The 14,545-nt window shown below is 48.0% G+C and overlaps 1 protein-coding gene across 2 annotated transcripts in view; it reads left to right on the forward strand.

The window, feature by feature from the left end:
* Positions 1 to 14,545, forward strand: part of LOC122184633 (S-adenosyl-L-methionine-dependent tRNA 4-demethylwyosine synthase TYW1-like) — a 77,168-nt gene that overhangs the window by 26,700 nt on the left and 35,923 nt on the right. For both annotated transcript variants that reach the window (XM_042879757.1, XM_042879758.1), the window contains exons 10-11: positions 1,485 to 1,603; positions 8,932 to 9,041. In XM_042879757.1, the coding sequence (XP_042735691.1) occupies positions 1,485 to 1,603; positions 8,932 to 9,041 (229 nt within the window). The remainder of the gene's footprint in view (positions 1 to 1,484; positions 1,604 to 8,931; positions 9,042 to 14,545) is intronic.

Consider the following 14,545-nt stretch of genomic DNA (forward strand, 5'->3'; position numbering starts at 1 on the left):
AAGGCGCCTTGTGAACAGCTTAGCAAGCCCACCGCTGTATTGTCAGGAACATTTGAGGCGTGCTGATCCCAGCAATGCTTCTGCTGTTTGCTCTGACAAATATTTCTCTTCTCTGTTGTTCTTGGTGCCAGGGAAGGCCGTGAAATGTTTAAAGGAAAACTTGTCAGGCTTCGTCAGTACTGGGGCTGAGAGAGAACCAGAGAACCTATTTTTATTAAAGAACTGAAATGTAATGCAGCACTGTAAAGCCATTTCACAAAATAAATAGCAGCTCTGTGTGCTTAGATAGGCCCTTCCTATTTTTAGCTTAAGCAGGAGTTGAATAGAAGGAGCTCTAATAAATGGAGCTGAAATTGATTACAGGCAGTGGCGTCGACTCAGATTCACACCAGTGTGTGAGTGCCTTCAGGAGGGCTGGTCTGGATTTGTATCAGTGAGAAACAAGCCAGGGTTGGAAGGAGGAGTGTTACAGAAAGCTCTGTAGTGCTATCTCAGTTTGAAATCAGTGTCTGCTGGATTCTGGAAAGAACAGAGAACCTGCAAATGTAAGGAAGAGTCTGATTTGCCGCCTTGATGAGATCTGTGAGACAGCTTGCTCTGCTGGGATTGGAGTCTCCTGGAATCTGTGGTTGGAGGGATGGACGGAGTAAACAGCATTTTCCATTCCGTTCAGTCTCACCTGTATGCAGTGCTTTATGTACGCCAGGCAATGCCTCTGTTCTTCCCCCACAGCTCACTGCAGACCTGTTTCTGCATCGCTAGGACCCTTCACGTAGAGGAAGATAGATTGAAAGTTACACAGCCATATTTCACACTTTCTCCGGAGAGCATTGAAGAACCTTTCACATTTATTATTATTAAACTGAGATCATGGAAGACAGTCCCTGCTCCCTGCGTGCTGAGCAGGAGAAGAGCGTGGTGAGAAGGTGTCTGCAGCTCTGGGCAGGAAGCTCAGTGTCCTGCTGGGGCCAGTGGTGTGAGTGGGGGTTTGGAGGGGCAGGGTATCTTTTAATGGGAGGCTAGAAGAAGCACTCTGCACAAAAATCTGGAAGAGCTGAGTGTTTCATAGAGCAGCCATTACATTGACCCTCGTTACTCTTTATTGGGCTTGTACAGTAATTCTTACAGCCTAAGTAGCTTCACTTGCTTCCTGTGTTGGCTAATTCAGTTGAAAGCACCCTGCTACGCTTTGGTGTTACAAGTGAGAAGGTATTGATTTCACTTAAGTTTCCTCTAGGGCAGTTAATGTTGACACCACAATACCTTGTTTCTGTTCAGCTGTATGTAAGCAGTTGGGCTGTATGCTGATCATGCTTTGAATTTGTTAAGCTGGAGTGCATTTGTCGTTTCTCTGAGCTGCTCCATGGCTGCAGCACCCATCACAAGGTGACTTTGGACACCAGTGCAAGTGAACACATTAAATGTGCCCAGGGAGCTGATTTTAAAGCCTTTCTTGTATTTGTGTGTCTCTTTCTCTGCTGCAGTCGATGCTCCGAGGCAGAGGTGGCTGCTACAAGCACACCTTCTATGGAATCGAGAGCCACCGCTGCATGGAGGCCACACCGAGCCTGGCCTGCGCCAACAAATGCGTGTTCTGCTGGAGGTAAAGTGCTGGAGCAGCTCTGCTTTGGGAGAGGTCACCTGCTTACATGCCATGTTACCCCTGTGTCTGTGGTCTTTCGTGGCATAGCAATGCAAGGGGCAGAGCCCAAGCAGCAGTGTGTGCGGTGCTAAACCTGCGCCCTGCTCTGGACAGCCCTGTGTGGGCCAGCTGGGCTCTGAGCCACTCCATTGCTGTCAGGGAGCTCTGCTCCCCTCTCCTCTGAGTGCTGTGAGGCCCCTGGGCTGGGACTGGTGGGGCTGCCGTGGGCTGCCCATCTCTGGGATTTAATCATAGACTGGCTTGGGTTGGAAAAATGACCTTAAAGATCATCCAATTCCAACTCCCAGTGAATTGGGTCTGAGGGCTCCCCAGTGCCCCCTTGCCTAGAGTAGTGTCCTCTGTGTCTATGTTCTGGGCCCCAGCAAGTTCAGATGTGCTGGATACCAGTGGAAGGTGAAATCAAGGAGTTGGGTAGACAGAGAGAGTGCAGTCCGTGTGTCCCTCTGCTCCCTGCTCTGAACGAGCTGGCAGGTGTCAGCCCTCGTTACGTGTTTCCCTCTTGAGATGGCTAGAGCTTTGGAGAGCAAGGATGAGCTCTCGCCTTGTGCAAAGCCACTGACGTGCTAAACGTTGCAAGTACTTTTGTTCTGAAATCAAATCCTGTTTCTTCCTTAAAATACCTTTGCCCACCAACTCAGTCACGTTTTCAGTGAGTGAAATGTGATGACTTCACCAACTGTTGCTTTGTAAAGCAGCTGATAAATAATCTTGCATCTTAGTGAAGTGACCCCTTTCTCAGAGGGATTGCTTCCTTGTCCTTCTCTGAAGCTTTGCCTGGATCTGGGCTGTGAGCTGCCCCACTCACCAGATGCCTGGATGCTGGAGGGAGGCTTCTGCTGGACTGGGGGATGTGAGAGGGGATCTCTGAGGCTTGGCAGAAATAAAAGTGGTGACGTGGAAGTGTGCTGAGTGGGTGGACACACGTTATTCTTTCAGCTCTTTTGTCTCCTACTTTGCTAGCTATTTCAAACCACGGGGGCTGCACATCCTCTGCTATTTAAGTCTGCTATGGGGGGCTGGCTGCCAGGAGCAGCTGTTCTATCCCTAAGCCTGGGTGTCCAACGTGCCACTATTTTCATGCCAAAACAGCCAAAGCCTTTCCCATCTTTTCAATCTTCAAGCTCTAATAATGCAAATATTTCATGAGGATATTAAAACGACAGCATCCATGCAGAGGTATGGCTGTAATTCTGAATGCACTTTGAAGCTGTCTCCCATGTTAATATTAAGTATAAGCATCAGGCAGTAGTTATCCAGTTAAGTTTGCATTTGGGACTCTATTCCAGAATGTTAATTGGTTCTCTTGATGGGCTTTCATCCTTTCCTGGCTTGAAAGGACACAGTAAATGGCATGTTTAATGTGCAAGTGTTGCCACTTTTCTTCAGAGTATGTAATAACAATCTGATGACTGAAGAAAAACATACTGCTTGTTCCTTTTTTCCATCTATCAGCTTGCAATGGTGCATTGAATTCTGCAGCTCTGTCTGTGCTGATGGGGCAAGGTTGCCATGTGTATTATTGTCCCTTTGTCCCTACACAGACGGTACACCATAAACAGCAAATAAAAAGCAATAACATCACCAAAATGAAGTGGGTTTTTTTTCCTGGTATTGTACTGCAGGCCATTTAACACTGCTCCTCTTCAAAATGACCCAACTCTGCTGGTTTTTATTTATTTATTTTTTTTAGCAGCAGTCTGTGTCTGGAGAATGGGGCTAAATTAGAGACGCCAATTGTGAATTGGGATAAATAGCTGTGTGTGGTACCTTCTATGCAGCTCCAGCCCATCGTTCTGGAGGCATCATTCCTCACATTTAAGAGGAGTCCTGGAAGCAGTAGCTTTACTTCAAACCCACCACTTTGTGCAGGTTCTTAATCCCACGAGGCTGAAGGCGGCATCCCAGGCACCAGTGGCTGGGCTGTATGAACACAGACCTTATTAGCAGCCACCATCTGTGCTGCTGGGGACATGGGAAGTGATAGTTTTGATCTGCTGCTGGCAAAATGTTTTAATGGAGGCTTTATGCTTTGGCCTCGTTGTGCAGCTCGGTGTGCTGAGCAGCAGATCAGAGCACTGTGGGTTTTTTTGTTTATTTCTCTATCGTTGCTTTGTGGGTTGAACTGCTGAGGCTGTTGCAGTAAGAATAAAGAGGGGGTTAAAAAAAAAACAAACAACAAAACAAATAGACTTTAATTACTGCACCGTCCCTAACTCATAGCTCTCCCTATAAAAATAGTCTGCTGTCTGTTATTGTTGCTCCCAGTTGCTCTTGCTGTCTGTAGTGCCTCTTTAGCTTAATTGTCTAAATGGAAATGTGCGAGTGACCAAATCTCTTAATCAATTAGGGCGAGTGTGGGACTGAGGCTGCCTGATGCTGCTGGTGATTGTGTTGCAATCCAAACCTGATTTGATTATGTCCTCTGGCTGAGCGTCTAAAACACGATCCATTATTGTGGAGAGATGGAGCAGCTAATAAAGCCTATTAATTTAAACCTCGTTTATTTTGGACCCGAGGAGGAGGCAAATCAGGCAGAATAAAATATTCCATAAAGAATTTGGTTTGTATTTCTGTTAACTTTTGTAGTGTTTATGCCTGTGCTGGGAGGCTTCAGCTGACGTGTACAGCAGGCTGAATTTGTGCTCAGGCTGAGGGCTCCTCTTACAGTAAGATTGCTACTCCCTGCTTTTTATTTATGTGCATCTGACGTGGAGGTAAGGTCACTCTAGATGACCATAAGGTTACTGGAACCCAACAGTAGCATCTGCCATGGGGGATTCCCAGCACATGCTGCGCAGTGAGGAGCCTTGATTCCATCATCATGCAGAAGGGTCGTGATGGGGTGGAAAAGAATCCTGGCAGCAATGTCTGGGACTGACATCTCTGCTTCTCATCGTGCTGTATGTGCACTCTTGGACATGCAGCTGTTGTTAATGTAAATACTCACTGCTTCAGTGAATATAGCCAGCTCACTGCCTCTGGAATGCTCATGTCTTGGCAGGTGTCATAGGTGGCTGCTTATAGTAGTCAGTAACTTGATTTTGATTTAAAAAAAAAAAAAAAAAAAAAAAAGAAATCAACCCATGCCTTTTTCAGCTGTCTCAGAAAATTATATTTGATTTGAAAACATGTCAAGTCCTAGTTTCACTTTTGGAAAATAGTGAACATCATGTCGCTCTTAAAATGATTTTTAGATATCCAGTGATTGACATAGACTTAATTCTTTTGTGTTAATTAAACTTATCAGCACGTAGGAATCATTCTGAGCCTTTTGAAAAACTTTTATTGTTTTCCTCTGTTTATTCATTATAAGCTGTTGTTCTCTTAAGCCTACCAGCAAAAGATGGAGCAACGTGGGGGGAAAAAACCCAGCAATTGAATGGGAAGTTTCTGTAGGTGCATTCTGTGCTTTTATCCTCAGGTAACAGTTTAAAAAGGTGCTTTTTAATTGTTGCTCCTATCTGAAGTGAGCATTAGCTGATTTTCAGAAGATAAATAGAAAATAAAACTGTGTTTGCTGTGCCCAGGGGCAGGAAGCCCTGATGCTTGCAGCCTGCTGCAGGTGCTCCACATCCCCAGCCATCTCCTTTGCTCTGCTTTCAGGGCTGCTATTGCTTTTGCTGTGCACGCACAGAGCGTTGTGTGTAAGCACTGCTGAGCTCTGTGCTTGCCTGTCTTGTGGCCAGTTGTGGGTTGTGACTGCTTGTCACCACTGCTATGGTGATGATGTCAGTGTAATGATCTGCTGCTAGCTGCGTGTGTTTCCTATGGGTTTGCATCTCCCAGTGTATGGGTTCTGCTGCTGGGCAGCTGCAGCCTGGTGCCCTGCCCTGGGGATGCCCCTTGGGCCAGGTCTCTCATCCTTCTGATCCAGTGGTGGCACATCTCTGGTTGGAGTTTTCCATTGTGTCCATAAGCTCTACCACAGAATTGCACTGCCTCCATGATAATGTCTCTTTGTTCAGGTCATTAAAACACTGGATAAATCAAAAGCTCGGCCTCTTCTTTTTTCCTTTTTCCCTCTCTTAATCTTGGCGTAAGACGTTCTCAACAGATCGGAGTTGGCTGCTGCTCATCCTCGTGCTGTCCTCTGGTTCCCATGTGTCCTGAGGAGCAAGGAGTTACAGGGGGCTGGTGCAGGGGTTCCTGCTGAAGCACTGCATTCGCTCTCTCACAGTGTCAGAAATCACTCTTGTGTGCTGCCCTCAAGCATTTCTCGTGGTGCCCTGTCAGCCGGTCCATCCAGTGCACTGAGGAGTTTGGGATCCACCCCTGTGGCAGCACTTTGAGATGTTCACTGTTTACCTGTCCTTTTCATCACCTCTCCCTGTTTTCCCCTTTGCCATTGGGAGGTGCAAGCAGTTTTCTTGGCTTAACAGAGAAACGTTAAACTTTGTCCTTGTGCGTTGGCTGGACTTCTTCCTTGGCCATCTGCTTGCTCCCCATGTCATTATAGGGAGGTCTTTCTTGCTGGCCCTTTTATGCATCCCGTGGTTGTTGTGCCTTGACCTCTGAGTGTGACCCTGTGGTTTTGTTCTTTTCAGATGGAGTGCTGCAAGGTTGCAGCAGCGCTGTGATTCTGCCAGATTGGTTTCTTGTTACACTTCTATCTTTGCTTTTTATTGCCACAGTTTGCACTTCTGCCTTAATAGGATTTCGAAAGCTGCCAGTTCCCTGGAACTCGTTGCCCTTAAGCCTTTCTCTCTCCTCTGGAACCTCACCTGCTGGCTCTGGGGCTCACTGCATCCTGCAGTCATCAGCTCTTAGTTTTGTTCTGCTTTTTCCCTCCCATCCCTTCCTACGAACCACACGCCCTGTGCTTTCACTATTTTCCAGCAGCAACGTTTTCCTTTTCTAATATAGTGAGGGTTTTCTGGTGTGTGCCTGAAGTTATTTTAGGCTGAGAAGTGATGCCCCATTACCTGCCCAGGACCCAAGTAGCTGGTGGGATGCATGACTCAGAGGTATGGAAAGGGAATGGCTGTGTCATGGCCTTTGCAGTGATCCCATCAGCCACCAAACAGTGCTTTGTTTCCTAGGAAAGGAGAAGCTGCTGTTTGCCATTGAGCTGCTTTGCAGGCACGACTTGGTATGTTTTGTGAGCAGTTGGAATGTGTTAGAAAAGCAAGGACTGCTTGGCGCTGGTAATTAATAGTTGTCCAGCATGCATTAAGAGCCTATTGATTTCCTGCCAGCTTGCCCTGTTAAATATATAGGGTACAAGCTATGTAGTTAAACATGTAAGTGGTTTATAAATGCCTTTTTATAGTTGGTATTCAGAAAATTTTCCATGTTGGCAGCAAATAAAAAATTAGAGAGGAAGGCTGCTATGGCTTGAAGGATCTGTGAGATGATAACAATGTGAGAGCAGCATTTGGGTCTTTGCTCTCCCTGTGGACAAAGAGGTGCTTGCAGAGGTTGGTTTTGTTGATGTTGGGTTTAGAATCTGTCTTAGCACAGCCCAAGCGTGGAACTGCAGGTTTTAATCATGTGGGGAAATCAGTGGGAGTCTTGCTTGTCTCCAGGAGGCACTGAAGCAGCCATTTCCTTCTGAAGAGGTGCCCTGCCTGCTGTGTGCTGGCTGTCACATCCCAATGGCCTTGGAGCTGGAAGGCAGAGCAAGGCAGGAGCTGCCAGTCCTCCCCATGGCTGACCCCAGCACAGATCAGCTGATCAGAGATTTGCCTTGCAATAGGAGGTGCTGCTTGATGTTTTCTTGCCCAGCCCTGGGTTAATCCAGTAGTGCTGTTTGGAAAAGGACAGCAAATACATGCTGCTCTTCTTAATACATTACTCCATGAGCCGCAGTAGAATCAGGAGGGGAGAAGTGGAGAAAGTTTTGTAGTTTCAGAGGAAAAAAATGAGAGGGCAGAGAACAAGGAGTTGAAAGTGCAGGAATTCTTTGATGTTCTGAGTGCATCCTGTAGGCACCTTCCTATCCCTGTTTGGTACTGACATGAGTGCAGCAAGGTCCCTGGGACGAGAGGTTTCAGATGAAGGGGTGATGGCTTTAATTTGTACCAGAAGAATCAGGCTGCATACGAGGAAGAGTTTCTTCTCCAAAAGAGCTGCCCAGGGGGCAGTGGGGTCTCTGGAGGTGTTCCAGAACCAGAAGGATGTGGCACTGAGGGTTGTGGGCAGTCAGCATGGGGGGGGTGGGTTGCGCTTAGCCTTGGAGATCTTGGAGATCTTTTCCAACCTTTAGATCCTGTGAAATGCCCCTCACCAGCGAAAGGTCCATGCTTGTGCACAGCCTGGCTGTGGTGTCCAATGCAGGCACACGCTGGTAGCACACCACTTTGGGGCATTTCCTTTGCTGGCCTGGATTAGAATCATAGAATAGCCTGGGTTGAAAATGACCAAAATGATTGTCCAGTTTCAACCCCCTGCTGTGTGCAGAGTCACCAATCCCTGATTAGGTTCATCAAGGTGGCTGCTAATGGTGTGGTGACATCCTCTTGTGCCAAAGAATAAAGAGGAGAAGCTTCAGGTACCTTCCATGCACTTGGGTGGTGGATTTCCCTGCGTGGGCTTTTTGTGTTTTTGAGGAAAGCAAAATGTGAGTACAGTGGTGCTTTCTGCATAGGCAACATTGATTTCCAAACCCAGATTGACACAGCTGTTCCTTAGAAGGATCATGAGGTGGTTTCTGCAATCTGTCTGCATTTGAGTGTCAGTAGCTGGTTAGCTTGCAGATCTCAGAAGTGATGGGAGCTCCTGCTGAGTAAAGCTGGGAGCCCAACCACATCCACCAGAGACACAGCTCTGGCATGCTGCAGGCCCCCGTTGTGCAGCCTGCCCTCATTTGTCTTCTTACTAGAATGTTAACCAGGAATTGGCTTAGGAATAAACCTTTTCCTTCAGTACCTCCAGAATGGAACTTAGGAGGGGCTTAGGATCTTCCTTGTTGAGTGCTTTGTGTAGCTGTTACTAGAAAAGGAGATAGAGTGGATTTTTCTTTCCTTGAAGAGGTCTTGCTGACTGCAGGGCGTCATTTGACTTCTCATAAACCTTTTACCCACGATTACAAATAGATGCACAATGTTGATACTGGGCTGCAGTGTTTCCTGTTCTTCCTGGGGAGACCGGGGAGTGGGAGGAGGAGGACGTGAGAGTGGTGTCCAGCGATCACATCTGAGAGTTGTCAGAAGGATCCTGCAGATAATTTGCTGCTGCTTTTAATTTTATTAAGCAGTGCCAGAGTCCGCAGGGTGACAGACGGGTTTGTGCAAACTGCAGCGAGTCACTCTGGTCTCTTTTTCCTCCAGACATCATACAAATCCCGTGGGCACGGAGTGGCGATGGAAAATGGATCAACCTGAGATGATCTTGAGGGAAGCTCTTGAGAATCATCAGAACATGATCAAGGAGTTCAAAGGTAACTAACTTCTCTTCCCATCACTGACGCTGTTTGAAGATGCAGAAGCATCTTTAGAGCTTAGATCAGAGCATCCTAGTCACCTGCAGGACAGAAAGAGGCATAAGATCTATGATCTCAGAAGGTGGGAAGACCTCGAGGGCATGATTACTGCTTGGTTTTAGCAAAGTTTTGCCTTGTTTTTGTCATTACAACCTGGGTCAGCCGTTGAGTGCCTACCCCTGCCTTGAGAGAGCAGACTGGAGCTGCCTCTTGTGCATGCTGGTAGCTGTGACATCATGTCCCTCTGTGTGCCCTGAGGCTTCCACAGCAGTTAAAGCTCACCTGGGTGATGAGTGATTTCATTGTTCTTATGTCAAAGTGAGAGCAGATGGAATGCAAGAGGGATTGATATCCAACACAAGTAAGAAATACATTGTCTGGGCTAGAAGCTTCCACTAGAAGCTTTTGTTACCTCTGAAACTTCTAGATTTTCCTCATTAATAAGTGAGCAGTAATATTCAGGTTATTATTTTTGAGGATTACTCAGTGTATTTGTGTGCAACTGAAGCTGCAGTTATTCGCTGATCTGCAAATTACTGTATTTTGCTTCCATTATCAAATCCTTATGGGTTCATTTATTTGCTTTTCAGCTGTACGTATAGAAATATTTGCTTTCTTCTATTCTTCTCTCCCCAAGCAGTGAGCATGGTCACCCTGCCAGGGTCAGCCCTGTGCTCAGCGTGCCGACCAGCTTGGCAGGACAGGTCTAGAACTCTGCTCCTCCTAATTGACAGCAGAGGCTGTGCGAGCAGCAGGAGTGAAATGAAGCATCCATTAAAAGTGCAAGAGGAGCCTTAGCCTTGGCTGTCGTTTTGGGAACCCGTTTGTTTACGTTGGCTGTGTGCAAAGAGAACCCAATGGCTTAAAAATGTGACAGGCGAAAAAACTCGTGTCAGCGGAGCAGCGTTGCTCTGCCTCATTCATTGGACTTATGCAGTAGGTGGAAAAATAACTGGAGCTGGGGCCTCATGAGCTTTGCTGCTCACAGGGGCTGGTTTGCATCATCTTGCAGTTTCAGATCCCTAGGAGCTCCCGTTCTGAGCTGCAGGGAGAGCAGCCAGGAGACCCAGCCGTGCTGCTGTGTGCGTGCAGTGTGGAGGGCTGGGTTGCTTCTGGCAGCCAGGCTCTTAAAGGAGTTGAAAGTGTCTTGGCAGGCTGAAGGGGTTGTGCTCAATGGGTTCAGGTCTGGTTGGTGGCTGATAACATGCGGGGCGATTCAGGTGTTGATCCAGGAGCCTGTGCTGCACAGCTCAGAAGGCAAATGGTGTCCTGGGGTCCATCAGCAGAGGGGTGGCCAGCAGAGACAGGGAGGTGATCGTCCCCCTCTGCTCTGCTTTTGTGAGGCCCCATCTGCAGTGCTGTGTCCAGGTCTGGAGCCCCAGTACAAGAAAGACAGGGAGCTGTTGGAGAGGGTCCAGAGGAGACACAAAGATGATCAGGGGGCTGGAGCAGCTCCCCTACAAAGATAGGCTGAGGGAGCTGGGCTTGTTGAGCCTGGAGAAAGGAAGGCTGCAGGGTGACCTCAGTGCAGCCTGCAGTACCTAAAGGGAGCCTACAAACAGGAGGGGAATCAACTTTTTGAAAGGGGAGATAACAGCAGGACAAGGGGAGATGGTTTGAAGTTGAGGGAGAGAAAATTGAGGTTGGATGTCAGGGGGAAGTTCTTTACTACGAGAGCGGTGAGATGCTGGAACAGCTGCCCAGAGAGGCTGTGGTGCCCCATCCATCCCTGGAGGTGTTCAAGGCCAGGCTGGATGGGGCCCTGGGCAGCCTGGGCTGCTATGAGATGGGGAGGTTGATGGCAGGGGGGTTGGAGATTCATGATCCTTGAGGTCCCTTCCAAGCCTGGCCATTCTGTGATTCTGTGATCTCAGTGAATGGATGGTGAGACTGAATGCACACTCAGCAGCATTGCAAGCACTCCTAATTTCGAGGGGGTGGGAAGCACACTAAGCAGCAAGGTTCTGCTTCAATAGAACTCTGGAAACCTGACTGTTGGACTGAACACAGGGATTTGTGTGCAGTTCAGCCTGAATTGGAAAGGTCTGTGTGAAGATGTCCTCACCACCATCTGCTGGCAGGAGACCCACCTGCTGTGGGTGAACAAGGGGCAGCAGACTCAGGCTGCTGTTTGATAGCTTCAGGCTGTCCAGTGAAGGGAGTGCATGTTTGCACATGTCCTCAAGTAAGCAACTCTCCAACCATGGAGGTTTTCAAGGCTTCTAAGCAAAGCTGTCACCATCTCAGCCAGTGCTGGAGCCTGAGCTGACACCTGCTGCAGTGGTTCCATGATTTGTGTTGCACCTATCAAACTCAAAGCCCTACAAATAATAAAACACCCTATCTTCTTTTCTGTCAGATAGGGCTTGAGTCAAAATATTTGTTTATATTCACACAGAAGAAAAGCAACACACTGTTAAAGTGATGCATGACCCAGGGGCAATTCCTGCATTCTGTGTTGAAGCACTGCAGTGTGATGGAGGCATTGCTCCTGCAGGGCAGAAATGTGGTGTTTGCACAGCAAGTCGGTGAAAACCAGAAGTTCCTGCAAAGGAACTTCTGTTTGAAGCCCAGCATTCTCCTGAAAGTTGTGTGTGGGAGTTGGTTTAAACCCAACTTCAAACTGTGAAATAAACCTTTCTTCCTTAAAACAACAGCAACAGACACAACACCGACAGATTGCACGTCGAGCCTGTGCACACAGAGGAGACCCAGCACAGTGCTCTGTGTCATGTGCACGTCTCACCACCCATCACTGGAGGTCCTCCTGACCTCTTGTTGGAGCCACTGGAGCAGGGATGCCAAATCTCTTGGATGTCATTGGAAAAAGGCAGCCCAGAGTTTGGGTGGGAAGCCAAGTTCAGGAGCAATGAGCATCAGCTCTGCTCATCCTGCAGGCTGTGACTGAGCGTGCTGTGGGGCAGGGCACTTGAAGTAATCATCATCTGACCTCACCAAGGCCTCATTCAGTACTCTGAGACTTACAGATATGCTCAGCTGGAGTCCAGGCACAAATCCACACTGGACTCTGCCACTGCCCAAATTTATACATGAGAGTCAGTGAGGTGGCAGCCGTCTCTTGCTGGTGTCCCAAACCCTCAGCTGATGACCTCACAGTCTGTGGCTGTGTGTGTTTGAGCACCAGCCTGAGCCTCCATCACCCTCCATCGTGGCCTAAAACTTGAACGTAGGAAGTTCCATGCAAACATGCAAAAGAGCTTTATGGTGACTGTGATGGAGCACTGGAACAGGTTGCCCAGAGAAGTGGTGGAATGTCCTTCTATGGAGATCTTCAAGACTGTCTGGACACCTACCTGTGTGACCTGCTTTGGGGTACCTGCTGTGGCAAGGGGGTTGGACTCAGTGATCTCTTGAAGTCCATTCCAACCCCTGTAATTCTGTGATTCCATGGTTTTCCTTTGCGGTGTGATATATTTGGGAAAACAAAAATTGCATAAAAATTTACTATCTTCACAATAATCCATCTTCCCTTAACTGTTGTCACTTTCTGAAACTCAGACACTGTTTTGCCTTGTCTCAGTTTGGATGCAATAGCAATTGGCAGCAATCTCTACGTCAGGCTTGCTTTTTATACCAAATGCTCCTATCACAGCAGGTTGTTTGCTCACACTTTTCCTATGCAGCCTACTGCAGGGAACCTGCCTTAGCAGGAGAATCTCCAGAGATCCCTTCTGATCCCCGCAGTTCTGCAGTTCTGCTTCTCCCCTTACTGCACTTCTCAAAAAACGTTGGAGAGGAGGAAAGATTCCAGAGTGATTTGGCAGGAACTGTTCCTAAAGTGTCAGGAGCTCTGCAAAGACAGTCCTGTTCTCTCTTCTGGAACTTATTTTCCATTAAACCAATTGCCAGACATTCCCTGAAACGTGCATGTGCTTCCTAGCAGCGTTACCCTGGGCCAGGAGTTGTGAGAGTACAACCAGAGGGCAATCTGTGTCCTGCAGGAACCTCACTGTGTGCTTCTGAAAACGTGTTCCCTCCTCTTTTAACGTTTGCCATGGTTTGTGCAGGTGTTGGAGACCGTAAGTGTTAGTTAATGTCACATCATTCTCCTAAAGAAGAACTGTTGCAGAGGCATCTTCCTGACAGGGAGCGGAGGTGGGGAGGTGTGAAGCAGTTTGTTTGATGGATACGTTTTGCAGGTAGGGACTGTGAGTCTCTGTGCCCTTGTGGAGGGCACACGTGGAATGGAAACATAACTCAGAAATAAGAGAGTGGATGTGTGACAGCACAGCCCTGGTTTGGCTGGGGGGAAAAATGAAGGAATAGACACAAACACATGACCTGAAAGAGGAAATCCTGCGGGCTTACAGGACGAGGTGTGTTCTGAGCAGTTCCCACTGGGGTCTTCAAGTTAGATCTGGGAATGTCTGTGCGTGATGCTACACTGGTGTTCTGTGCTTCGCAGGCACAGGAGGCTGCAAAGGGACACCCACATCCAGCAGGCTGTGCTGGGCCATGCTTTAGTTTCCCTGATCCACGTGCACTGGTAGGATGGCAGCTGGAGGCAGCAATGCCCACTAATCCTGTTTGCTTTGCTCCTGTCTAGCTTGTGATTTATGTGGGCAAATGATTGCATATAAAACCCTTGCCCTCATCTGCGGTGTGTTTGCTGTATGTGCCACTGTGATGTAAACTGATTTGAGAAAGTTCCTTTTGAACTCTGTGATGTTGGAATTTTTCTTCCAGAGCTGGCACTGTAATTACTGCAGTCCTATTGCCAGATGCTGAGACAGAGAGAAGTTAATTCCCCAAACGACCCACAGTAGCTCTAGAAAAACAAAAGGCAGTTCTTTCATCTCCGTGTGTGGCTGAGATGCTCCTTTCTTTCCCAATAGTTCCCAATAAAGCTCTCATTTAGCGCTGTCAGGTTGCTGCAGTGCAGCCATTAGTCCTGTCCCTATTCAGGACGAAGCCCGGCTGGTTTCAATGTGCTGAGCTTCACTCTGATCACCAACCAGCTTTTCTGCGTGAGGCTGAAGCAATATCCACCAACACCTCTTTTTTATCTAGGCTTTGCAGCATAGCATGTAATTTTCTGTGCTGTTTGAGCTCCAGCGTCTAGGCAACGGGAGGTGAGCTGAGGACCTGCTTTCAAACTTCACTCTTTGCTTTTTGAAGCAGACCAACCCCCAACCCAAAACCTCAGATATTGTTCAAGTCCATCAAGGCACGCCGAGGAAATGGGATGTGACACATCTGGAACAAAAAGCTTGCTTGCAGTCTGATGCCTTCATAGGGGCTCCTGAGCGCATAGCTGGGTATGGATGGAGCAGCCTTCCCTCTCCCCTGCCTGCTCATGGGTGGAATAATTGGAGTTCAGATCTGCTAAACCTGCAGACGGATGCTGCAGTTGGATTCCTCGTTTTTCTTGTTGCTCTGAAGTTTCTCTGACTGCTCACATTTGGGTGTTCTTTGGGGCACGTCCTCTGGGTTGTGCCCAG

This window comes from Lagopus leucura, unplaced genomic scaffold, assembly GCF_019238085.1.
Source record: "Lagopus leucura isolate 7727_CA_CO unplaced genomic scaffold, USGS_WTPT01 Super-Scaffold_100024, whole genome shotgun sequence".
Lineage (NCBI taxonomy): Eukaryota > Metazoa > Chordata > Aves > Galliformes > Phasianidae > Lagopus > Lagopus leucura.